The 25,205-nt window shown below is 40.3% G+C and overlaps 1 protein-coding gene across 2 annotated transcripts; it reads left to right on the top strand.

The window, feature by feature from the left end:
• Positions 1-432: 432 nt before the first annotated feature.
• On the top strand, positions 433-24,452 carry LOC109887239 (semaphorin-4D). 2 transcript variants are annotated; one of them, XM_020478688.2, is made up of 14 exons: positions 433-853; positions 11,296-11,438; positions 12,725-12,772; positions 12,879-12,980; positions 13,074-13,167; positions 13,257-13,364; positions 13,952-14,094; positions 14,501-14,679; positions 14,840-14,948; positions 15,086-15,257; positions 16,201-16,316; positions 19,475-19,620; positions 20,243-20,319; positions 20,450-24,452. In XM_020478688.2, exons 1-14 carry the CDS (start codon positions 754-756, stop codon positions 20,806-20,808), a joined length of 1,896 nt encoding a protein of 631 aa, XP_020334277.1. In that variant the 5' UTR covers positions 433-753; the 3' UTR covers positions 20,809-24,452. The 2 variants fall into 2 exon arrangements, with proteins under 2 accessions (XP_020334277.1, XP_031666443.1); XM_031810583.1 differs by having other exon boundaries at positions 21,677-22,941.
• The last annotated feature ends 753 nt before the right edge of the window (positions 24,453-25,205 follow it).

Raw genomic sequence — 25,205 nt, 5'->3', positions numbered from 1 at the left:
ATAAACCAATTAGGCACATTTGGGCAGTCTTGACACAATATTTTGAACAGAAATACGATGGTTCATTGGATCAGCCTATAACTTTGCACATACACTGCTGTCATCTAGTGGCCAAAATATAAATTGCGCCTGGGCTGGAATAATACATTATGGCCTTTCTCTTGCATTTCAAAGATGATGGTACAAAAAAATACAAAAAAACACATGTTTCTTTTTATTATCTTTTACCAGATATAATGTTTTATATTCTCCAACATTAATTTAGCATTTCCACAAACTTCAAAGTGTTTCCTTTCAAATGGTATCAAGAATATGCATATCCTTGCTTCAGGTCTTGAGCTACAGGTAGTTAGATTTGGGTATGTCATTTTAGGATTTTCAAAAGGGGCGGATCCTTTTAAAACTTGATTAACATTTGGTCCGATTAAATTAATGTTTTAAACCTGGGTCGGAAGAGAGAGGCTACTGTTCAGTCTAGACCAGTCTCGCCTTCTCTGAATTTAGACTACATACATGCTTTGCGTGACGGAAGAGACAATTCAAGTGCGTGGTCTATCCAAAAATATTACTGAGTGGAGTCTGTCTCACTACCGAACAATTAAGCTACTTTTAGGCTACTGTACTTGATTGAAGATTGAAGACAAGACTAAATGGAAGACCAGACTGTATAGACCTCACCCTCGTGTTATATGCTAAAATAACGCTACGACAGTTTCAAGTAATTAATTGCCGAGAACCAAGACTCAGAAAAGCATGAGTCTGCTCGCGCTCTTTGCAGTCTTTTTAGGACTATTTCTTCCGGTGAAAGCTTCGGACGTTTCTCACAAACCTAGAGTGACATTGACAGACAAAGGTAAGTTAAGCTTTTCATTTTAAATCAATAGTACAATTGTTGAAAGATTAGGCCTATTAGGAGTCGATTTATATTCAATACTAAAATATCTGGAGGAAAAGTGTATTGAGTCCACAATAGCCAAAAGGACCCGACTCTCTTTGAGTACTCTTTCTCTCATGATTTTTGAACTGTGCTATCAAAGACCAGACTATTATCATAGACCAGACGTAACATATTAAAAGTAAATCCCAGACATACAAATTAGTACGTTATATATGTTTGGTATGTTTACACAAGACCAGTGGCAATTTTAGCAGTGGCCTAAAGGACTTTAAGAATAAAATCGTTTTTTGGGGAATGTGTACTTTCCTTTACTATTTATATTTTTTTAACCAAATTTTCTTCACTGCATTCCTAAAGAAATTGTGGTACTTTTTACTCTATACATTTTCCCTGACACCCAAAAGTACTCGTTACATTTTGACTGCTTAGTCAAATTCACACACTTATCAAGAGAACATCCCTGGTCATCCCTACTGCCTCTGATCTGGCGGACTCACTAAACACAATTGCTTTGTAAACAATGTCTGAGTGTTGGTTTAGTGACCCTGGCTATCTGTAAATAAAAAAACATGTAACAAATTGTGCCGTCTGGTTTGCTTAATATAAGGATTTTTTTTTATTATTAAAACTTTTCCTTTTCCTTTTGATAGTTAAGTATATTTGAGCAACTACAGTTACTTTTGATACGTAAGTACAGTACTAGTCAAATGTTTGGATACACCTATTCAGTCCAGGGTTTTTCTTTATTTTCACTATTTTCTACATTTTAGAATAATAGTGAAGACATCAAAACTATGAAATAGCACATAAGGAATTATGTAGTAACCAAAAATTGTTAAACAAATCAAAATATATTTGAGATTTGACATTCTTCCAAGTAGCCACCCTATGCTTTGATGACAGCTTTGCAGACTCTTGGCATTCTCTCAACCAACTTAATGAGGTAGTCACCTGGAATGCATTTCAATTAACAGGTGGCCTTGTTAAAAAAATGCGGAATTTCTTTCCATAATGTGTTTCAGCCAATCCGATGTGTTGTGACAAGGTAGTGTTGGTATAGAGAAGATGTCCATATTATGGCAAGAACAGCTCAAATAAGCAAAGAAAAACGACAGTCCATCATTACATTAAGACATGAAGGTCAGTCAATCTGGAAAATTTCAAGAACTTTTGAAGTTACTTCAAGTGCAGTTGAAAAAACCATCAAGCGCTATGACGAAACTGTCTCTCATGAGGACCGCCACCGGAAATGAAGACCCAGAGTTACCTCTGCTGCAGAGAATAGGTTAGAGTTAACTGCACCTCAGATTGCAGCCCACATAAATGCTTCACAGAGTTCAAGTAACAGACACATCTCAACATCAACTGTTCAGAGGAGACTGTGTGAATCAGGCCTTCATGGTCAAATTGCTGCAAAGAAACCACTATTAAAAGACACCAATAAGAAGAAGAGACTTACTTGAGCCAAGAAACGCAAACAATTAATATTTGAGCGGTGGAAATCTGTCTGTTGAGTCCACATTTGAGATTTTTGGTTCCAACTGCCGTGTCTTTGTGAGACGGATGATCTCCGCATGTGTGGTTCCCACCGTGAAGCATGGAGGAGGAGGTGTGATGGTGTGGGGGAGCTTTACTCGTGACACTGTCTGTGATTTATTTAGAATTCAAGGCACACTTGACCAGCATGGCTACCACAGCCTTCTGCAGCAATACACCATCCCATCTGCAGAGTGAAGGAAAAGCAGCCAGCAAGTGCTCAGCATATGTGGGAACTCCTTCAAAACTGTTGGAAAATCATTATATAACTATGAAATAACACATGGAATCATGTAGTAACCAAAAAAAGTGTTAAACAAATCTAAATATATTTGAGATTTGAGATTCTTCAAAGTAGCCACCCTTCACTATTATTCACTATTATTCTACAATGGAGAAAATATAAAAAATAAAGAAAAACCCTTGAATGAGTAGGTGTGTCCAAACTTTTGACTGGTACTGTATATTTAAAACCAAATACTTTCAGACTTTAACTCAAGTAGTATTTTACTGAATGACTTTCTGTCACACCCTGACCATAGTTTACTTTGTATATTTCTATGTTTTGGTTGCTCAGGGTGTGAGCTGAGTGGGCATTCTATGTTTCATTGTCTAGTTTGTCTATTTCTATGTCTGGCCTGATATGGTTCTCAATCAGAGGCAGGTGTTAGTCATTGTCTCTGATTGGGAACCATATTTAGGTAGCCTGGGTTTCACTGTGTGTTTGTGGGTGATTGTTCCTGTCTCTGTGTTTGCACCAGATAGGATTGTTTCGGTTTTCTTTACGTTCTTTGTTTTGTATTGATTCGTGTTTTTACGTTTGTTTATTAAACATGGATCGCAATCTACACGCCGCATTTTGGTCCGACTCTCCTTCACCACAAGAGAACCGTTACACTTTCACTCTTACTGCAGTCATTTTCTATTAAGGTATCTTTACTTTTACTCAAGTATGACACTTTTTTTTATACCACCACCGGATTTTAGCATGTACATCTTGGTAGGGCAAAAAACAAAAAAGATTGGGTGGATGAATGCCAGCAATGCCACTACACAACACAACACTAAACAATACATTATTGCACTATAACGGTGCCAACAAACTGTTAGGGCCTACATAAAGCTGTCCCAACAGCAGAGTCCCAACAGCAGTCCAAACACCTTCCCACTGCTACACCTGGCTATCAGGGAAACCTTGTCTGGCAGTGAAACAATTTCTGATTTACTGCCTCATTTACTGCCTTTTAAAAAACCTAGCTGATATGGCTGACTTGCTTAAACAAATGTGCTTTTTACTGACACTTGAGATTTACAAACAATGGCATAAGGCATCCGGAATTTCGATTAATGAGCGAGTTAGGACGGACGTAGTCAATATAACTATTTGTTCAGCACTTTTGAAATGTACAGCGACAGAATTCAGAATATGGGCCATTCTTAAAGTGTACTCCCTGTACACCAAGTCAGAGCCGTATGATAAATAAAGGGTGCATATTAGCAGACAATGAGAGCTCTTACAACATTCAATAATTACATTTCTCTGAAACAGGTTATAGGCTACATGTGCACCACCAAATCAGAACAGTTGGCAAAATTAAGAGGTGAAAATAGACCAAGTTATTAGTGTGAGGCACATGGGCTACTAACAGCTTACTACACAAAATACACTTAGTATTAGTTTTGTAGCTGCAGTATACATACAGTTGAAGTCGGAAGTTTACATACACCTTAGCCAAATACATTTAAACTCAGTTTTTCACCATTTCTGACATTTAATCATAGTAACAATTCCCTGTCTTAGGTCAGTTAGGATCCCCACTTTATTTTAAGAATGTGAAATGTCAGAATAATAGCAGAGAGAATGATTTATTTTAGCTTTTATTTCTTTCATCACATTCCCAGTGGGTCAGAAGTGTACATACACTGAATTAGTATTTGGTAGCATTGACTTTAAATTCTTTAACTTGGGCCAAACGTTCCATATAGCCTTCCACAAGCTTCCCACAATAAGTTGGGTTAATCTTTGGCCCATTCCTCCTGACAGAGCTGGTGTAACTGAGTCAGGTTGATAGGCCTCCTTGCTCGCACACGCTATTTCAGTTCTGCCCACAAATTTTCTTTGGGATTGATGTCAGGGCTTTGTGATGGCCACTCCAATACCTTGACTTTGTTGTCCTTAAGCCATATTGCCACAACTTTGGAAGTATACTTGGGGTCATTATACATTTGGAAGACCCATTTGTGACCAAGCTTTAACTTCCTGACTGATGTCTTGAGATGTTGCTTCAATATATCCACATAATTTTCCTCCCTCGTGATGCCATCTATTGTGTGAAGTGCACCAGTCTCACCCGCAGCAAAGCACTCCCACAACATGATACTGCCACCCCCGTGCTTCACTGTTGGGAGGGTGTTCTTTGGCTTGCAAGCCTCCCCCTTTTTCCTTCAAACAAAGCGATGGTCATTATGGCCAAACAGTTTTATCTTTGTTTCATCAGACCAGAGGGCATTTCTCCAAAAAGTACGATCTTTGTCCCCATGTGCAGTTGCTAACCGGAGTCTGGCTTTTTTATGGCAGTTTTGGAGCAGCCGCTTCTTCCTTGCTGAGCGGCCTTTCAGGTTGTGTCGATATAGTACTCGTTTTACTATGGATATAGATACTTATACTCATATAGATACTCAAAACTTATTTTCCCAGTCGGAGCTTGTTTTTTCCCAGTTGTCTTGAACTCACTGAAGTCAGATTTCCCAGTTCTGAGTTAACAGTTGTTTTGAGCACTCCAGAAATCATGTTGAAAAGAGAACCTTAAACTGAGAATTGGAACCATACATCCACACATTGGGACCACACATCCACACATCCAGTGATTGCTTTGCAATGCTTGCAGTTAGCCACTTATTCCTTCCAAACCACTCAGTGTTGACTTTGCGATTTCCAACTTCTTGTGTAATGTATATGTAATGCTGGTCATGGGTGCACCTCAGCCACGCTCAAGGTCCTAAACGATATCTTAACCACCATCGATAAGAAACAATACTGTGCAGCCGTATTCATTGATCTGGCCAAGGCTTTCGGCTCTGTCAATCACCACATCCTCATCGGCAGACTCGACAGCCTTGGTTTCTCAAATGATTGCCTCGCCAGGTTCACCAACTACTTCTCTGATAGAGTTCAGTGTGCCAAATCGGAGGGTCTGCTGTCCGGACCTCTGGCAGTCTCTATGGGGGTGCCACAGGGTTCAATTCTTGGACTGACTCTCTTCTCTGTATAAATTTGATTTATTTTACCTTTATTTAACTAGGTAAGTCAGTTAAGAACAAATTCTTATTTTCATTGACGGCCTAGTGGGAACAGTGGGTTAACTGCCTGCTCAGGGACAGAACGACAGATTTGTACCTTGTCAGTGCGGAGGTTTAAACTTGCAACCTTCTGGTTACTAGTTACTAGACCAACGCTCTAACCACTAGGCTACCCTGCTGCCCACATCAATGATGTCGCTCTTGCTGCTGGTGAGTCTCTGATCCACCTCTACGCAGACGACACCATTCTGTATACTTCTGGTCCTTCTTTGGATACTGTGTTAACAACCCTCCAGGCAAGCTTCAATGCCATACAACTCTCCTTCCGTGGCCTACAATTACTCTTAAATACAAGTAAAACTCAATGCATGCTCTTCAACCGATCGCTGCCTGTACCTGCCTGTACCACCCACCAGTGCGACCTGTACGCTCTCATTGGCTGGCCCTCGCTTCATACTCGTTGCCAAACCCACTGGCTCCATGTCATCTACAAGACCCTGCTAGGTAAAGTCCCCCCTTATCTCAGCTCGCTGGTCCCCATAGCATCACCCACCTGTAGCACGCGCTCCAGCAGGTATACCTCTCTGGTCACCCCCAAAACCAATTCTTTCTTTGGCCGCCTCTCCTTCCAGTTCTCTGCTACCAATGACTGGAATGAACTACAAAAATCTCTGAAACTGGAAACACTAATCTCCCTCACTAGCTTTAAGCACCAGCTATCAGAGCAGCTCACAGATTACTGCACCTGTACATAGCCCACCTATACTTTAGCCCAAACAACTACCTCTTTCCCTACTGTATTTATTTTATTTTATTTATTTATTTATTTTGCTCCTTTGCACCCCATTATTTTTATTTCTACTTTGCACATTCTTCCACTGCAAATCTATTATTCCAGTGTTTTACTTGCTATATTGTATTTCTTTGCCACCATGGCCTTTTTTTGCCTTTACCTCCCTTATCTCACCTCATTTGCTCACATCCTATATAGACTTGTTTCTACTGTATTATTGACTGTATTAACTCTGTGTCGCTGTATGTGTCGAACTGCTTTGCTTTATCTTGGCCAGGTCACAATTGTAAATGAGAACTTGTTCTCAACTTGCCTACCTGGTTAAATAAAGGTGAAAAAAATAAAATATGTCCAATGGCCGATGAGCACCGATACATTTTATCTATAATTTCTCTCCATTATTTCTCTTCATATGACAAGGATTAAAAAGGATTTACTAGTAGGTTGTCAATTTGATTCATGATGATGACTACTAGCCTTCTAGCTAATATTTTGAAAGTATGATGTTGACATGAGCAGTCCAATCAAAGTTAATGTATATTTAAAGTAATATGATGTAATTGTATCTGTGGCCAATAACCTTGAACCTTCTTGGATGGGCACTTCTAATGTAACTCTATTGCAGTACCCAAGGGGCTTGTATTTTAGAGCTCTACCCTTAGATTTGGCAGTGACCTAGTGTCCCCATGAGTGGCAGAACACTGAGCCAATCACGGCGCAATTAGAGACCATTATTAACGAGACCGTATTTAACGGAGCGTTGGTAATGGGCTGAAACACCTGCATTTTGGAGCTGCCTTACGCAAGAAAGCAGAAAAGAGACCATGTTTGTATGGAGGCTTTATTGAATCAATGATTTAATATAAATAAATAATACTCTGCCCCACCTGCCCTGAATGACGACCCTCCACTGCATAAGACGGAAGGTTACTCAAGGCAGAAACAAAATGAGGGTGGGTGGATGTATAACACAAATGTCTAGCAACCCAAAGGTTGCATCTTCTAATCTCATCACATACAACTTTAGCGTTTTAGCAACTTTAGCATTTTAGCAACTTTAGCTAGCTAACCTAACTACTAAACATAACCGTAACCCCTAGCCTAGCTAGCTAGCAAACATTAGCTTAGCTACCTAGCCATCCCTAGCTAACATTAGCCACTACAAATTGGAATTTGTAACATATCATACATTTAGAAATTCGTAAGAAGTTGTACATTTAGCAAATTCGTAACATTTTGGACGAATTGCAGTTTGTAACATATTGTACAATTGCAATTTGTAATGTATCATATGAAAATTAATACATACCATACGAAATGTAACATATACTAAATGGAGTGTTTCGGATTTACGTACAGAATAATACGAAATGCTCTGAGACCAGGTTGCAAAGACAGTATAGTACCAAGATAGACCACTGACCGTTGTTTCAAATGGGAACAAATGAGTCATAGTGGGCAGAACAAGCATGGAGGTGGGCAGAGCAAAGCACGAACTAGCGAGATCCTATCGGCGTGTTCTAGCATGCATGTTCGTATTTCCATTAGGGAACGTAACTCAATTTGCCTTTGCACTCCTTTTAAAAACAACACATTTCTTTCAACTTTGGCAAAGAGTAAAGTATAATTTGGGCTCCCGAGTGGCGCAGCAGTCTAAGGCACTACATCTCAATGCTTGAGGCGTCACTATAGACACCTTGGTTCAATTCCAGGCTGTATCACAACCAGCCATGATTGGGAGTCCCATAGGGCAGTGCACAATTGGCCCAGCGTCGTCCAGGTTTGGCCGGTGTAGGCCATTTTGTAAATAAGAATTTGTTCTTAACTGACTTGCCTAGTTAAATAAAGGTCAAATAAAAAAAATACAAAACTTTGTCCACTCTGTGCCAAAATTCATCTCGTTCCATCTTCCCACACTGCAGGCAACTGGGCTTCCTCTGACTACCAGTTGAAACTCCAAGCGGATGCTTCACAGTTATACATCCAGTGAAATATCTGTCTCATTGTTCTATCTGTGACAGTACTTTTTGAAGATAGGCAGGAACGGCTTCTCAAATAGAAACCCCCGATCACACTTGTAGGCGATGTTGGCTAGCTAAGCTCATGCATAGAAACACATCATTGGGTCTAAAGGTCATGTGCAGGCCATCAAATCAAAGGCACTCCTTCGATATGAAGTTGTTTTAAACGGAAATTAAAAATGTGTAATTTTGGCACTTTCAAAAGGTTGGAATTATAACATATTAAACTACTTAAAGACATTTCACTTCTCTCATTTACTTCTCAAACCCCAAACCCAGGCCTGGTCTGTTTCGCAAGCATTCCCAGAAGTCTCGCAATGTTGCGTATCTGGGTTTAGAAACTCTGTGGTGCTTTGCCGGAATGTGGAAACATACCTCAATCCAGGGATGGAATATGTCGTTGTACTCATAATCATCCCGAATCGAGAATATTTATATACTACTTGTTTTGAATTAAACTGCAGTTTTCGTCAGCATGCTAGGCTCGCTAATGCAATAGCAGCCCACTGGATTCCATAAAAAAAATGATTGCAGCAATAATAACAACATTGCACATCAATACAGGGACATTCCTGTGAATACAATGAAAGAAATGTAATAACAATGCAATGCCTAGAGTTGGCGTGAGTAGCTACCGGAAGTGTTGTTGAATCCAATAGGTTGCTTTAGCATTACCTCGCCTAGCATGCTGACGATAATGGCAGTTGAATTAAAAACGAACAGTATTTCAATCTTCTCGATTCACCTTTCATCATTTCGTGATGATTAGATGTACAATGATGCATGCTATACCTGGATTGAGGTATACCGTGCCGTGCTCTGGCTGTCCACATTCTGGCATAGCACCGTTCCGAGAGAAATTAAAGAGAGTAGGATCCTTTTTGCACTTCTTCAAAAGTACAAGAACATTAACCATATTTCACACCTTTGTCATTAGCCAACTCTGGTAAGGAACACAAACTATTTATACTCATACAAGCCTACATTAATACTGAGCTTTAACATATTTAATGAGGAATGTACATGAGATATCATACAGCCCTTCACAGTGGTGAGATAAAAGGATGGAAGGCCTATACTAGAGGTCGACCGATTAATCGGAATGGCCGATTAATTAGGGCCGATTTCAGGTTTTCATAACAATCGGTAATCTGCATTTTTGGACACCGATCATGGCCGATTACATTGCACTCCACGAGGAGACTGCGTGGCAGGCTGACTGCCTGTTATGCATGTGCAGCAAGGAGCCAAGGTAAGGTGCTAGCTAGCATTAAACGTATCTTATAACAAACATTCAATCTTAACATAATCACTAGTTAACTACATATGGTTGATGATATTACTAGTTTATCTAGCTTGTCCTGCGTTGCATATAATCAATGCGGTGCCTGTTAATTTATCATTATCACTTTGCCAAACGGGTGATTTAACAAGCACATTTGCAAAAAATGTATAATCGTTGCACGAATGTACCTAACCATAAACATCAATGCCTTTCTTAAAATCAATACACAGTAGTATATATTTTTAAACCTGCAAATTTAGTTAAAAGAAATTCATGTTAGCAGGCAATATTAAACTAGGGAAATTGTGTCACTTGCACGCAGAGTCAGGGTATATGCAACAGTTTGAGCCGCCGGGCTCGTTGCCAACTAATTTGCCAGAATTTTACGTAATTATGACATAACATTGAAGGTTGTGCAATGTAACAGGAATATTTAGACTTATGGATGCCACCCGTTAGATAAAATATGGAACGGTTTCGTATTTCACTGAAATTATAGTTAACGGATTTGACCATATTAATGACCTAAGGCTCGTATTTCTGTGTGTTATAAAGTTATAATTAAGTCTATGATTTGATATTTGATAGAGCAGTCTGACTGAGCGGTGGTAGGCAGCAGCAGGCTCGTAAGCATTCATTCAAACAGCACTTTCGTGCGTTTGTCAGCAGCTTTTCGTAATGCTTCAAGCTTATGGCTGCTTATGACTTCAAGCCTATCAACTCCCGAGATTAGGCTGGTGTAACCGAAGTGAAATGGCTAGCTAGTTAGCGAAATAGTCCTATAATTCCTATAATAACCTCAACCTAAAACTTCTTACCTGGGAATATTGAAGACTCATGTGAAAACGAACCACCAGCTTTCATATGTTCTCATGTTCTGAGCAAGGAACTTAAACGTTAACTTTTTTACATGGCACATATTGCACTTTTACTTTCTTCTCCAACACTTTGTTTTTGCATTATTTAAACAAAATTGAACATGTTTCATTGTTTATTAGAGGCTAAATTGATTTGATTGATGTATTATATTAAGTGTTCATTCAGTATTGTTGTAATTGTCATTATTACAATAATCGGTATCGTCGTTGAAAAATCATAATCGGTCGACCTCTAGCCTATACCCACATTATGGAAATATGCTCTGCTACGGTAAAGTTAGAAGGATAAACTCATCTGGCACAACGTGAAATATTAACCCTATTCAAATTTGGTCACTGGGTACCTTCTTTTATTTAACTCTGACAATACACTGTGTGTACAAAACCTTAGGAACACCTGCTCTTTCCATGACATAGACTGACCAGGTGAAAGCTAGGATCCCTTATTAATGGGATCAATCATGGTTTCCAAGAAGTTAACCTAGTTCCAGAAGTTCCAGAGTGTAATCTCAATGAGCACATTTTTGCATGAACACATGTCCAGTCATATGTTTTCTTAATGATTTATATCTCTGTGTCCTCAGATGTGAGCTTCCTAAGAATCCACCTGTCTGGGAATAACAGCCGTATAGAGCTCTTGCATGGCCCTCATGACAACATAGTATATGCTACAGGCAGCATAAACCTGTTCCAGACAAACTTCAACAGTTCTAAGACCTCTACAATGGTAGTATGACTGAGTTACATACCCTTACTACAAACCTTACGTGTGTATTGTTTTGCTTTGTATTGATTTAGCTCTATTCAGGTTGTGCTCTAAGTAGGATTGTCCAATAGAGTTGCTGTAATGTAATTGATGGGAATAACAGAGGGAGGGTTATTGGTATTTTTACAGTAAATATTTAGCTAAACAGTCCTTCCCCTCTTACATGCTGTAGACTAGATTACGTTGAAATGGATGTATTGAACATTTTACTGATGGGTCTGGATTTCTGAGCTTTAACTATTATTAATCATTAGTCCTAATAGAGACATGACGGGTGCCTTAGCCCAGAGTTTACACCAGGGGATGTCTGTAGGAGGAAATGTCATGGTGGGTGTAATTAAGCGTGGGAGGGGCTGAGTGCAGGGAAAACAGTCCCATGTGGCAGTACTGATAAGGGGAGAGTGACGTGGATCTGCACTCAATACCATCTACTGTATCTTGCCTATGCCGCTCTGTACCATCACTCACTCATATATCTTTATGTACATATTCTTTATCCCCTTACACTTGTGTCTATAAGGTAGTAGTTTTGGAATTGTTAGCTAGATTACTTGTTGGTTATTACTGCATTGTCGGAACTAGAAGCACAAGCATTTCGCTACACTCGCATTAACATCTGCTAACCATGTGTATGTGACAAATACAATTTGATTTGATTTGATTTGGATAAGGGGATCAAGGTCAGGTCACCAAGGTCAGGTCACGTTATGGGAAAAGGAACTGTTTATTGCCAATATTACTTAGTTTCCTGCCTAGCAATGAAGATGCGATGTTTAGCGAGAAGGAGGAGACTCAACCCAAAGTGGGGTACATATGCTACCACTATTGTAACCTTGTCTTTGTCGATTCAGCTGTTTGATCCTTTGGGAAGAATTAAGTTGGTTTAAGCTTTCGTAGTGTCCGGCGAGTTCTTACTCTGATAATTAGAACCTATAGTACTCTACATGTACAGATGTAGGATCTTACTTTTATCACTATGTCGTTGCTGCACAGCAGGAAATGCAAACTTGTTGTATATTCAAGGTTTAAAAATGCTTTTAAAGTTTGTAATTTCCACTTTAAAATGTCACTTGATTTACCCTAAAGCAAAATGTATCAACGCCTACAAAAAATGTCCATGAATTATTATCCACATAATAATTCACATGTCCTGTTGCTGCATGAGTATTTTCCTGCTCTATTAAACTGGCTCAAATGAAGATCCTACATCTGTACCTGTACAATGTTTTTAATGATTGCCTTTGCAGGGTCCTGTGTTTGGAGAGGGTTGTAGAAGTAATGATCCCACATCACCAGTGAGTATCATGTAAAGATGAGAGGATGTTGGTTTTATAGTACAGGTCATTACTAAAGTTACACATAGAATATTTTGTATACAACCAGTTCTGTTTTGTCCTTCAGGACTGTCATTATAACATCACTGTTTTATGCAAGACTAAAGATCCAAACCAACTGTTCCTGTGTGGAACCAATGGACAACAACACACATTGTGCTGTTACATGGTATGGGACATACTTTTCATTATATAAGTATACATTACTTTTCATGGTACCATTTTGCCATTGGCGTGTTAACACAAAACGATTCCACTGTAGAACCCATCAGACGACCCGTTTATCTGCACTCCATCCAAGGACATCCAAGACATTAAACAACACATAAATGAAAGAGAGCCGTCGCTCCTCATTGGTGAGGAAAATGTCTAAATGGAAAACATTACCCTATAATATGACCTAATGTTCATGAGTGGTTATTGAGCTAATGTGTTGTGTCTCCAGGTTCTCCTGAGGTAGAGCAGTTCTACACCACTCACTCAGGCACAGAGCGTTCCGTGGGGATCAACAGGTTCGGGAAGAAGAAGCTATGGACAGAAAACAGTGGAACAGGTATGGAACTGCACCCTTAGGACAAGCGACTCCACGCCCCCAGGACCAAGCTCAGCTTCTTGGGAGATCAGCCTTTCAGCTCGACCGCCCCCAGCCTCTGGAATGCCCTCCCGGACCACCTGAAGGCATCACAGACTCTGGGCTCCTTTAAAATGGGCCTAAAGACCATTCTCTTTAGGAAGGCTTTTAAATCCAGTTTTATTTGTCACATGCTTCGTTAACAACAAGTGTAGACTAACAGTGAAATTCTTACTTACGGGTCCTTTTCCAACAATGCAAAGTTAGATAAGGAAAGCTGGGCTTGTCCTTGTCCCTTGTGGCGTCAACTGTGTTCTTTGTGTCAGTTGCCTGGTCTAGTTGTCCCAAAAAACGTTATTTGTTTTTAAATTTATTGAATGCACTTTGAGATTATTCTGTATAATGAAAAGTGCTTTACAAATGTAATTTATTATTATTATATATTATTATTATAATTTATTATAACAGAGCGAGAGAACAAGACATGGCCTGACATTGTTTTGCGTAGTACTGTATATCTGATCAGACTGTCCATGGACTGTCATTATTTCTCCTGTTCTTTTCCTTAGAACAGAGATATGTGAGTTTGGTGGCTAGCGGGCAGAGAGAGGATCGTCTGCAGGACAGACTATATGCTTTCTACATAGAGAAGAACCGAGGCCCGTGTTTGGGCTGTGATCTCTGGGTTCCCTGGGTTGCTCAAGTCTGCATGGTAAGCACCACAGGAGGTTGGTGGCACCTTAATTGGGGAGGACGGGCTTATGGTAATAACTGCAGTGGAATCAGTGGAATGCTATTAAATATATCAAACACATGGTTTCCAGGTGTTTTAATGCCATTCCATTTGCTCCGTTCCGGCCATTATTATGAGCCGTTCTCCCCAGCAGCCTCCACTGGTAAGCACTACATACTGTAGAACATGAATCATGCTTTCACTGTATGTAATCACCAGTGTTGCAGTTCAGAAAATATTTGTAGATCTTTCATATGTGGTACCACTCCATTTCTGCCCATTTAAGCCCTTAATTAAGACTAATTCCATCGGGGTCTCCTTGAGTGGTGTGTGCACTGCCCACTGTGATTATCTTAGCATGTCTGTGGTTGCATGTGTGTTCCAGGCTGATCTTGGAGGGCCCAAGTCTTATCTGCAGTTCAGGTGGACCTCCAAGCTGAGTGCCAGGCTCTTCTGTGGAGACCATGACAGCAGGCTGTACTTCACCCAGCTAGTGGACGTGAACACTGTTCTGGCAGAGAGGTGGCAGGATACCAGGGTCTATGCACTCTTCAGGAATGGCTGGTAGGACGACATACTGTAGATAGTTCAGAATGGACCTTAGTAACATACACAAATCAGCAATAACAACACAACAGCAGCTGGTAGCAGGGACTCGTAGTACAGTTTATGACATGAAGTCAGTGGATAGTTGAAACTTGCTGAGCTCTGTGCATATCCCTAGGGGTATGAGTGCTGTATGTGTCTACACCATAGAAGATATTGACCACATCTTTAAAACCTCCAACTTCACTGGGCACACGGGGTCCATTCCAAGCCCACGACCTGGGGAGGTATGCTAAATAATATACTCAACAATATGACTTTCTAGTCAGCGCTACTCCTTTACTCTGTATGTCTACAATATTGGACTGTATTCTGTGTATGTCTTCGTATGTTGAAGTATACATACGTGTCCATCCTCTTGTAGTGTGTTAAAGACAGTACTAAACTCCCCATGGAAGTCCTGAAGATGGTGGACAAGGTTTCAGAGATGAAGGAGGGGGTCACCAGTGGGCCTCTCCTGGTCACTCACCAGTATTACCACCACATCTGCGTGGACAGAGTCCAAGGCAAAGGGAATGTCCTGTTTCTGTCTTTAGGTGAGAAGTTTTGATCTCTAGACGATTAATCAGAAATGATCAGTCTGAAAGGAATGACAGGAAACCTTATGTTAGGAGACCTTTAACATAGACCCCATATGACCCTGCAGCAAGTGATGATAAGGAGCCATATTGTGTATATGTACAGTATATTTATAGGAATGTGGATGAGATGAGAAAGTTTCCATCTTATACTCACCCCAGTTTCAAGAGACAGAGGCTTTCAGAAGGTTGAAATACTATTGACCATATATGGTACTACAAGGTGTAAAGTGACACTTTATTTTCACGGTGTAAGGTGTAGTAAAAGCCTGTCAACAGTTTATTTTGAAGTTTAAAAAGAGAGCTAAGGGGAAGTATACTCTTATCACACTGTGCTGGGAGTCTTTGCCAAGCCACAGTTCATTTCCCTTCATGGCACACATAGACTTATGCAATCAACCCTAACTTGAGATGAATGCTTGCAAAACAGTTTGTAGGGTGTGTCAGAGACGTACAGGCCGGACATGAGACTGATGAATGTAATTGAAGTACAGTATCGGATGCATTACTGTAGCAATAGTCATAGATACTCATAAATATGGCCCAGCATGCATCTGCATCTGTACTGTGAGTGGTATAATATGACTAGAGGATGTCTCAACATTATGATGAAACATTAACTATTGTGTGTGTGTTATGCTTAAATGACTGTGTTGACATTTCTTACACACGTATTTTTGTCATGTTTGACTCTCACTCATATCCTCAATGATGAATGACTGCTGTTTCACACTGGCTGTGTGTGTGTGTGTGTGTGTGTGTGTGTGTGTGTGTGTGTGTGTGTGTGTGTGTGTGTGTGTGTGTGTGTGTGTGTGTGTGTGTGTGTGTGTGTGTGTGTGTGTGTGTGTGTGTGTGTGTGTGTGTGTGTGTGTGTGTGTGTGTGTGTGTGTGTGTACACTAGAGAATGGAGGGATTCATAAGGTTCTGGAGAGGGATGGTCAAGTCTTCGTCATCGCTGAGTTACAACCTTTTAACTACAGAGCACACATCCTCAGTATGATGTTGCACTCATCCACGGTGAGTCAAGGAACACAGCCCACACCGAAACCTCCCCGTTGAGATCCAACAATGGTAGCAATGTAGTAATGAGACATGGAGTGGAATAGACAGAGTCAAAGAGATCCTTTTCAAACCATGTTTTAACATGTGTATCAGTTACTTGATCACGGCTGAACATTTGATGTTTGAACTGTAGATGCTGTCCTTAAAATGCATTCCATCTGCGTATCATTTGATGGCATTGTGGATTTAGTTGGATAATAAGTGTTGGCCACAGGTTTGAAATCACATGCCTTATTCAAATACATGTTGTAGGCTGTTGCTAACGTCATATCCATCTCCAATGCGCCCACATTGGAAGGTGGTTTCCAAAATCCGAACACAATACGCCCCAGAGGTCTGAACGGGATGGGAGGGACACTAGACAGCAATCCAAGATGGCGTAGCAGTCAGACGTCTTTGTCCTGTTGTGTCCCTTTAAATAAGCATGCCCCATTCAAAAAATGTAGAACTAGGAATAGATAGTCCTTGGTTCACTCCAGACCTGTCTGCCCTTGATCAGCACAAAAATATCCTGTGGCGTTCTGCATTAGCATCGAATAGCCCCTGTGATATGCAACTTTTCAGGGAAGTTAGGAACAAATATACACAAGCTAAGGCTAGCTTTTTCAAACAGAAATTTGCATCCTGTAGTACAAACTCGAAAAAGTTCTGGGACACTGTAAAGTTCATGGAGAATAAGAGCACATCCTCCCAGCTGCCCACTGCTCTGAGGCTAGGAAACACTGTTACCACCGATAAATCCACTATAATTGAGAATTTCAATAAGCATTTCTCTATGGCTGGTCATGCTTTCCACCTGGCTACCCCTACCCCGGTCAACTGCCCGGCACCCTCCACAGCAACCCGCCAAAGCCCCCACCATTTCTCCTTCACTCAAATCCAGATAGCTGATGTTCTGACAGAGCTGCAAAATCTGGACCCCTACAAATCAGCCGGGCTAGACAATCTGGACCCTCTCTTTCTAAAATGATCTGCCGAAATTGTTGCAACCCCTATTACTAGCCTGTTCAACCTCTCTTTCGTATTGTCTAAGATTCCCAAAGAAAGCTGCCGCGGTCATCCCCCTCTTTAAAGGGGGTGACACTCTAGATCCAAACTGCTACAGACCTATATCTAGCCTACCCTGTTTTTCTAAGGTCTTCGAAAGCCAAGTTGACAAACAGATTACCGACCATTTCGAATCCCACCATACCTTCTCCGCTATGCAATCTGGTTTCAGAGTTGGTCATGGGTGCACGTCAGCCACGCTCAAGGTCCTAAATGACATCTTAACCTTCATCGACCTGGCCAAGGCTTTCGACTCTGTCAATCACCACATTCTTATTGGCAGACTCGACAGCCTTGGTTTCTCAAATGATTGCCTCGCCTGGTTTACCAACTACATCTCTGATAGAGTTCAGTGTGTCAAATCGGAGGGCCTGTTGTTCGGACCTCTGGCCGTCTCTATGGGGGTGCTACAGGGTTCAATATTCGGGCCGACTCTCTTCTCTATATACATCAATGATGTCGCTCTTGCTGCTGGTGATTCTCTGATCCACCTCTACGCAGACGACTCCATTCTGTATACTTCTGGTCCCTCTTTGGATACTGTGTTAACTAACCTCCAGATGAGCTTCAATACCATGCAACTCTCCTTTCGTGGCCTCCAACTGCTCTTAAATGCAAGTAAAACTAATGCATGCTATTCAATCGATCACTGCCCGCACCTGCCCGTCCGTCCAGCATCACTACTCTGGATGGCTCCGACTTAGAATGCGTGGACAACTACAAATACCTAGGTGTCTGGCTAGACTGTAAACTCTCCTTCCAGACTCACATTAAGCATCTCCAATCCAAAATTAAATCTAGAAATGGCTTCCTATATTGCGACAAAGCATCCTTCACTCATGCTGCCAAACATACCCTCGTAAAACTGACCATCCTATCCTCGACTTTGGCGATGTCATCTATAAAATAGCCTCCAACACTCTACTCAACAAATTGGATGCAGTCTATCACAGTGCCATCCGTTTTGTCACCAAAGCCCCATACATTACCCACCACTGCGACCTGTACGCTCTTGTTAGTTGGCCCTCGTTTCATACTCGTCGCCAAACCCACTGGCTACAGGTTATCTACAAGTCTCTGCTAGGTAAAGCCCCGCCTTATCTCAGCTCACTGCTCACCATAGCAGCACCCACTCGTAGCACGAGCTCCAGCAGGTATATCTCATTGGTCACCCCCAAAGCCAATTCCTCCTTTGGTCACCTTTCCCTTCCAGTTCTCTGCTGCCAATGACTGGAACGAACTACAAAAATCACTGAAGCTGGAGACTCATATCTCCCTCACTAGCTTTAAGCACCAGCTGTCAGAGCAGCTCACAGATCACTGCACCTGTACATAGCCCATCTGTTAACAGCCCATCTATCTACCTCATCCCCATACTGTATTGATTTATCTTGCTCCTTTGCACCCCAGTATCTCTACTTGCCCATTAATCTTCTGCACATCTACCATTCCAGTGTTTTATTGCTATATTGTAATTACTTCGCCACCATGGCCTATTTATTGCCTTAACCCCCTTATCTTACCTCATTTGCACTCACTCTATATAGACTTTTTGTTTTCTATTTTTCTACTGTATTATTGACTGTATGTTTTGTTTATTCCATGTGTAACTCTGTGTTGTTGTATGTGTCGAATTACTATGCTTTATCTTGGCCTGGTCACAATTGCAAATGAGAACATGTTCTCAACTAGCCTACCTGGTTAAATAAAGATGAAGAAAAAAAAAATAAGAAGAAGAAGAAAAAAAATCTACCATAACTATATTTATATCTCTATAATAATATTGTAGAAGCAGTGGTGTTCTAATTGTAAGCCACTAACTTTCTTTTGCAGTCAAGTCATTGTTCCAGTATTTCCTACAATGTACCCTTTTTGGTTCCAGGTAGAACTCTTTTGGGTTCCATGTAGAAGGGTTTTACATGGAACTCAAAAGGGTTCTACCTGGAACCAAAAAGGGTTCTTCGATGGGGACAACGGAAGAACCCTTTTAGGTTCTATGTAGAACCCTTTTAGGTTCTAGGTAGAACCCTTTTGAGTACTAATGTTTTTGTGGTGTTGTGTTCAAGGGGAAGCTGTATCTGGCCTCCAGCAGAGAGCTGGTTCAGATTGACCTGGGCAGCTGTGAGCAGTATGGAGCCCAATGTGAAGACTGTGTCCTGGCCAGAGACCCTTACTGTGGCTGGGACGGCATTCACTGCACCGCAGCTACAAAGTGAGACCAAGCACAGCCTGCTTTCAGATTATAGCATCTGCTGTATAGATATTTAATGGTGATTTGAAAATAGATTTCTCATTAATGGTTGCCGACATATTGCTTTCCTCTCTGTGTTTTCCTGTGAGCCTGTGAACCTTATTGTCCATCAGTTCAGCTCAAAATGGCCAGAAACTGTTTTTCCAGAATGATGTTAACACACATGGCCCTTGTTCAAACTAATGTGGTGTCAGATGAGGCCACGAAAACAAACAAAATAAAGTTCAAACAAATGTGATGTCAGATGAGGCATGAAAACAAACACAATATACTTCATTAGATGAAACGTAACATACAAGTCTGTCTGCAGTGTGTCAGTGGGAAATGTTAGTTCTCACTCTGATCCCCACCTGCTGTTAAAAGTATACTACACTTCCTCTCGTGTAGTCAAACGTTCTATGCACTGTGGTTTCAGTTCAGCTCTGCAGTTTTAAATAAGTATCACTCTGCCCACCACAAGGTAGACACCCTACTATACCATAGACCGGAATGAGGAACCCCTGAGAGAAAAGAGACATTCACTATTTTCTGGTTGAGTTGCTTGTTGAGACTCTTTAACTCATATGTGCTTGTCTTTTTACAGTAAGACAATTCAGGATGTGGAGAACGGGAACCATCAGGTATGCAGCAACATATCCAGAGGAGTTACTGCAAGTAAAGGTGTGTAGTGTGTTACAGCCACCCTCGTATAAATACAAAACCATTTATTATGACCATGTACTAAAGTACAGGATGGAAACCACCCACAATGGTTAGCTATGGAAGTCTTAAAGCAATGTTTTGCTCTTAGTTTACTTTCCAAGGTCACTAGTTGGCGCTGCAGATGAAATCAGAATTCCTCTATCTTCAAAGTACTTCCTCAGTTGCCCAACCTTGTCCAGCCATGCTGAGTACAGCTGGAGGCACCATGGCAACACCACAGCAACACCGTGCATCTCCAGAGGGTCAGAGCACCAGTGTCTCCTGCTAATAGAGAGCATGGGCCCTGAGCAGCAGGGAACATACAGCTGTGTGTCTGAGGAGAGGGGCTACCACAGGACCCTGGTGCAATACAAGTTACAGCTGGACAGTGGGGCCACAGGCCTGGCCTCTCCCTGCTTGGCTTGTCTGGGTCTGGTACTAACACTGGTCCTGACATTGCTCTGCTAGAATCAGCTCTGTGGGTTCTCACCCCAGCCCTTTGACCTAGCGGACTTGACTTGGACATGTCTGCACTTGTACTTTGGTCTTGCTTACACCCACGCTACCTCAAGAATAGTACATGACAGTCAACAGTCAAGTGACTGAGCCATTTCCTTTGTTTCTTTCACGATCAATTGGTCAAAAAACAGAACGCTGTAGAAGTTGAAGGAACTGCACTTGTGCTAAGTTAATGATTTATCTGGAGGAATTGGCCTTTATATATTTTATAATCATGCTCTGTTTTCCAATATGGAACTTTGCAGATGTTTCAAATATTTTATGTGACAATATGAATGTATAGTATATTGCAAAAATTTTAGAAATATATATATATATTTTCTTAACTTTTAAGTTTCATGCTAACAGTATGATAGTTGTAAATATATACAGTACCAGTTAAAAAATGTGGACTTTATTTGGGTTTTATTTATTTGTACTATTTTCTATATTGTAGAATTATAGTGAAGACATCAAAACTATGAAATAACACATATGGAATCAAAAAACGAAACTAATTTGGGCCAAGAAACATGCAATGGACATTAGACTGGTGGAAATCTGTCCTTTGGCCTGATGAGTCAAAATGTTGGGTTCCAACTACCGTGTCTTTGTGAGACGCAAAGTAGGTGACCGCATGATCTCTGCATGTGTGGTTCCCACCGTGAAGCATGGAGGAGGAGTTGTGATAGTGCGGGGGTGCTTTGCTGGTGACACTGTCAGTGATTTATTTAGAGTTCAAGGCACCCTTAACCAGCATGGCTACCACAGCATTCTGCAACGATACGCCATCCCGTCTGGTTTGCTCTTAGTGGGACTATCATTTGTTTTTCAACAGGACAATGACCCAACACACCTCCAGGCTGTGTAAGGGCTATTTGACCAAGAAGGAGAGTGATGGAGTGCTGCATCAGATGACCTGAACTCCACAATCACCTGACCTCAACCCAATTGAGATTTTTTGGGATGAGTTAGACCGCAGAGTGGAGGAAAAGGCCTTGAAGACTGAAAAGCATTCTAGGTGAAGCTGGTTGAGAGAATGCCAAGAGTGTGCAAAGCTGTCATCAAGGCAAAGGGTGGCTACTTTGAAGAATCTCAAATATATTTTGATTTGTTTAACACTTTTTTGGTTACTACATGATTCCATATGTGCTATTTCATAGTGTATGTCTTCACTATTATTCTACAATGTAGAAAATAGTAAAAAATAAAGAAAAACCCTTGAAAGAGTAGGTGTGTCCAAACTTTTGACCGGTACTGTATATATTTTTTTCTGTTGCTTATTTATTTGTATTAATATATATAATTACAGTGAGCTCCAAAAGTATTGGGACAGTGACAATTGTTTGATGTTGTTTTGGCTTTGTACTCCAGCACTTTGGATTTAAAATGATACAATAACTTTGAGGTTAACCTCTACGGGGTGGGTGTCCCTAATGTGACTAGAATGACGTTGTATACAACAGCCAGCTTTCTGAGACATAGACATACATACAGTATGGGCAGAAAGCTTAAATTCTTGTTAATCTAACTGCAGTTTCCAATTAACAGTAGCTATTACAATGAAAAAATATCATGATATTGAGTGCACAACAAAACCCTTTATCAAAGCAACTGGTTTTATACATTCACCTCTGAAGGTAAATAATGTACTTACATGAAGTAATCTTGCGGGTCCCAGAGATAAAATATAGCATAGTTTTGTTTGATTAAATCCATTTTTATGTTCAAATGTAGGAACTGGGGTCTACAGTTTGACCCCACTGCTGTCTCTGGCTCTACACCCACCCCACCCGAACATCTAGATGTGTGAAAGTTAGTGAACTGTATAAGCTAATGATCCATCATGTATGACATTCCTGGGAGTGTGTAAACTTAAATGTTTCTATTACCATGGCATTTTTTGCATAATCTCTATTAGAGGGTGACCGATTATGATTTTTCAATGCCTATACCGATTATTGGAGGACCACAAAAAAAAGCCGATACCGATTAATCGGCCGATTTCTATATATATATTTGTAATAATGACAATTCCAACAATACTGAATGAACACTTTTATTTTAACTTAATATAATAGATTAATAAAATCAAATTAGTCTCAAATAAATAATGAAACATGTTAAATTTGGTTTAAATAATGCAAATACACAGTGTTGGAGAAGAAAGTAAAAGTGCAGTATGTGCCATGTAAAAAAGATAAGTTTCTTGCTCAGAACATGAGAACATATATGAAAGCTGGTGGTTCCTTTTAACATGAGTCTTCAATAGTCCCAGTTAAGAAGTTTTAGGTTGTAGTTATTATAGGAATTATTAGACTATTTCTCTATACCATTTGTATGTCATATACCTTTGACTATTGGATGTTCTTACAGGCACTATAGTATTGCTAGCCTAATCTCGGGAGTTGATAAGCTTGAAGTCATAAACAGTGAAATGCTTGAAGCACAGCGAAGAGCTGCTGGCAAACACAGGAAAGTGCTGTTTGAATGAATGCTTACGAGCCTGGTGCTTCCTACCACCACTCAGTCAGACTGCTCTATCAAATATCAAATCATAGACTTAATTATAATATAATAAACACACAGAAATACGAGTCATTAATATGGTCAAATCCGGAAACTATAATTTCGAAAACAAAATGTTTATTCTTTCAGTGAAATACAGAACCGTTACGTATTTTATCAAACGGGTGGCATCCCTAATTCTAAATATTGCTGTTACATTGCACAACCTTCAATGTTATGTCATAATTATGTAAAAGTCAGGAAAATTAATTACGATCTTTGTTAGTAAGAATGGTCTTCACACAGTTTGCAACGAGCCAGGCGGCCCAAACTGCTGCATATACCCTGACTTGAAAAAAAGGGTATGATTCTTTACACATTTAGACAGTGAATTTGTCCCCTAAAATGGGGGGACAATGTACAACAAGTGCTGTAATTTCTAAACGGTTCACTCGATATAGATGAAAACACACTAAAATTAAATCTGACCGTCTGCACTTTAAAGTAGTCAAAAGTTTCGTATTTGGCTCCATATACTGTAGAAAATTGTTGAATGCATTTGCTGTTTGTTTTGGTTGTGTTCCAGATTATTTTGTGCCCAATAGAAATGAATGATAAATAATGCATTGTGTCATTTTTGTAGTCACCTTTATTGTAAATAAGAATAGAATATGTGTCTAAACACTTCTACATTAATGTGGATGCTACCATGATTACGGACTGTCCTGAATGAATTGTTAATTAAGTTAGACGCACAAATATCATACCCCCTCTCACCATTACAATAACAGGGGAGGTTAGCATTGGAAGGGGGGGGGGCAGCTATGCGTCTATCGTTCTCACTCATCATTATTCACAATCCATTCAGGACTATCCATAATCCACTTTAATGTAGAAGTGTTTGAAACATATTCTATTTTTAATGTACAATAAAAGTGTCTCCAATATCCAAAGTGCTGGAGTACAGAGCCTAAACAAGAAATGTCACTGTCCCAATACTTTTGAAGCTCACTGTATGTGAAATCAAAGGGACTTATGACATGTTTGTGAAATGTTCTTGCTGTTGAAACATTGCATCACAGTAAAGTTTGTGTTAAATGAGAAAAGCCCAGGCTGTAATTATATCAAGGGAAAGATTGTTGTTTTTAGATACCATTGCATGACAAATTATTGGCCTCCTTTTTGATTTTCTCTATTTTTGCATATTTTTGATACTGAAAGGTATCAGATCTTCAAAACCAAATATTAGAGAAAGGGAACCTGAGTTTATACTTATTTAATTAACAAAGTTATGCAACACCCAAATCCCCTGTATGAAAAAGTAATTGCCCCCTTACTGGTAACACAACTGGTTGTCACCTTTTAGCTGCAATGACTGCAACAAAATGCTTCCTGTAGTTGTTGATCAGTCTCACATCGCCGTGGAGGAATTATGGCCCACTCTTGCATGCAGAACTGCTTTAACTTAGCAAAATTTGTGGGTTTTCAAGCTGCGTTACTTTTGTTTCTGAAATATGTCATCGTTATTTGTTCACTCAGGTTCCCTTGATCTAATATTAGGTTGAGGTTGAAGATCTGGTAATCAGTAGACAAAATATGCAAAAGTAGAAGAAAAATAGAAAGAGGGCTACTTTTTCACAGTACTGTATCTGTGCTATCCACACTGCTGACTTAATGCTTACATTTCTGGTGTAACAGATGGAATGGTTTGAGTAAGTGAACATGAGTCAGACCATTGAGGAGTGAAAGATGAGTGTTTGGGTGGTGTGGTGAGCTACCAGGAGTCAGAGCATCTGGGGGTGGGGGGCATTTGCCTGCTGAATAATTTCCCAAACCTACATTGGCCCCGATTCCGACCA

This window comes from Oncorhynchus kisutch, linkage group LG3 (assembly GCF_002021735.2).
Source record: "Oncorhynchus kisutch isolate 150728-3 linkage group LG3, Okis_V2, whole genome shotgun sequence".
Lineage (NCBI taxonomy): Eukaryota > Metazoa > Chordata > Actinopteri > Salmoniformes > Salmonidae > Oncorhynchus > Oncorhynchus kisutch.
Note: the sequence above shows the minus strand (reverse complement) of the source record. Positions and strands in the feature narration are given on the sequence as shown.

Coding starts and splice junctions, on each gene's coding strand:
- LOC109887239 (XM_020478688.2), top strand. CDS start 754: ATGAGTCTGCTCGCGCTCTTTGCAGTCTTTTTAGGACTATTTCTTCCG. Junction 12,773..12,878: donor GTAATGATCCCACATCACCA/GTGAGTATCATG, acceptor TTTGTCCTTCAG/GACTGTCATTATAACATCAC. Junction 14,095..14,500: donor GGGTTGCTCAAGTCTGCATG/GTAAGCACCACA, acceptor TGTGTGTTCCAG/GCTGATCTTGGAGGGCCCAA.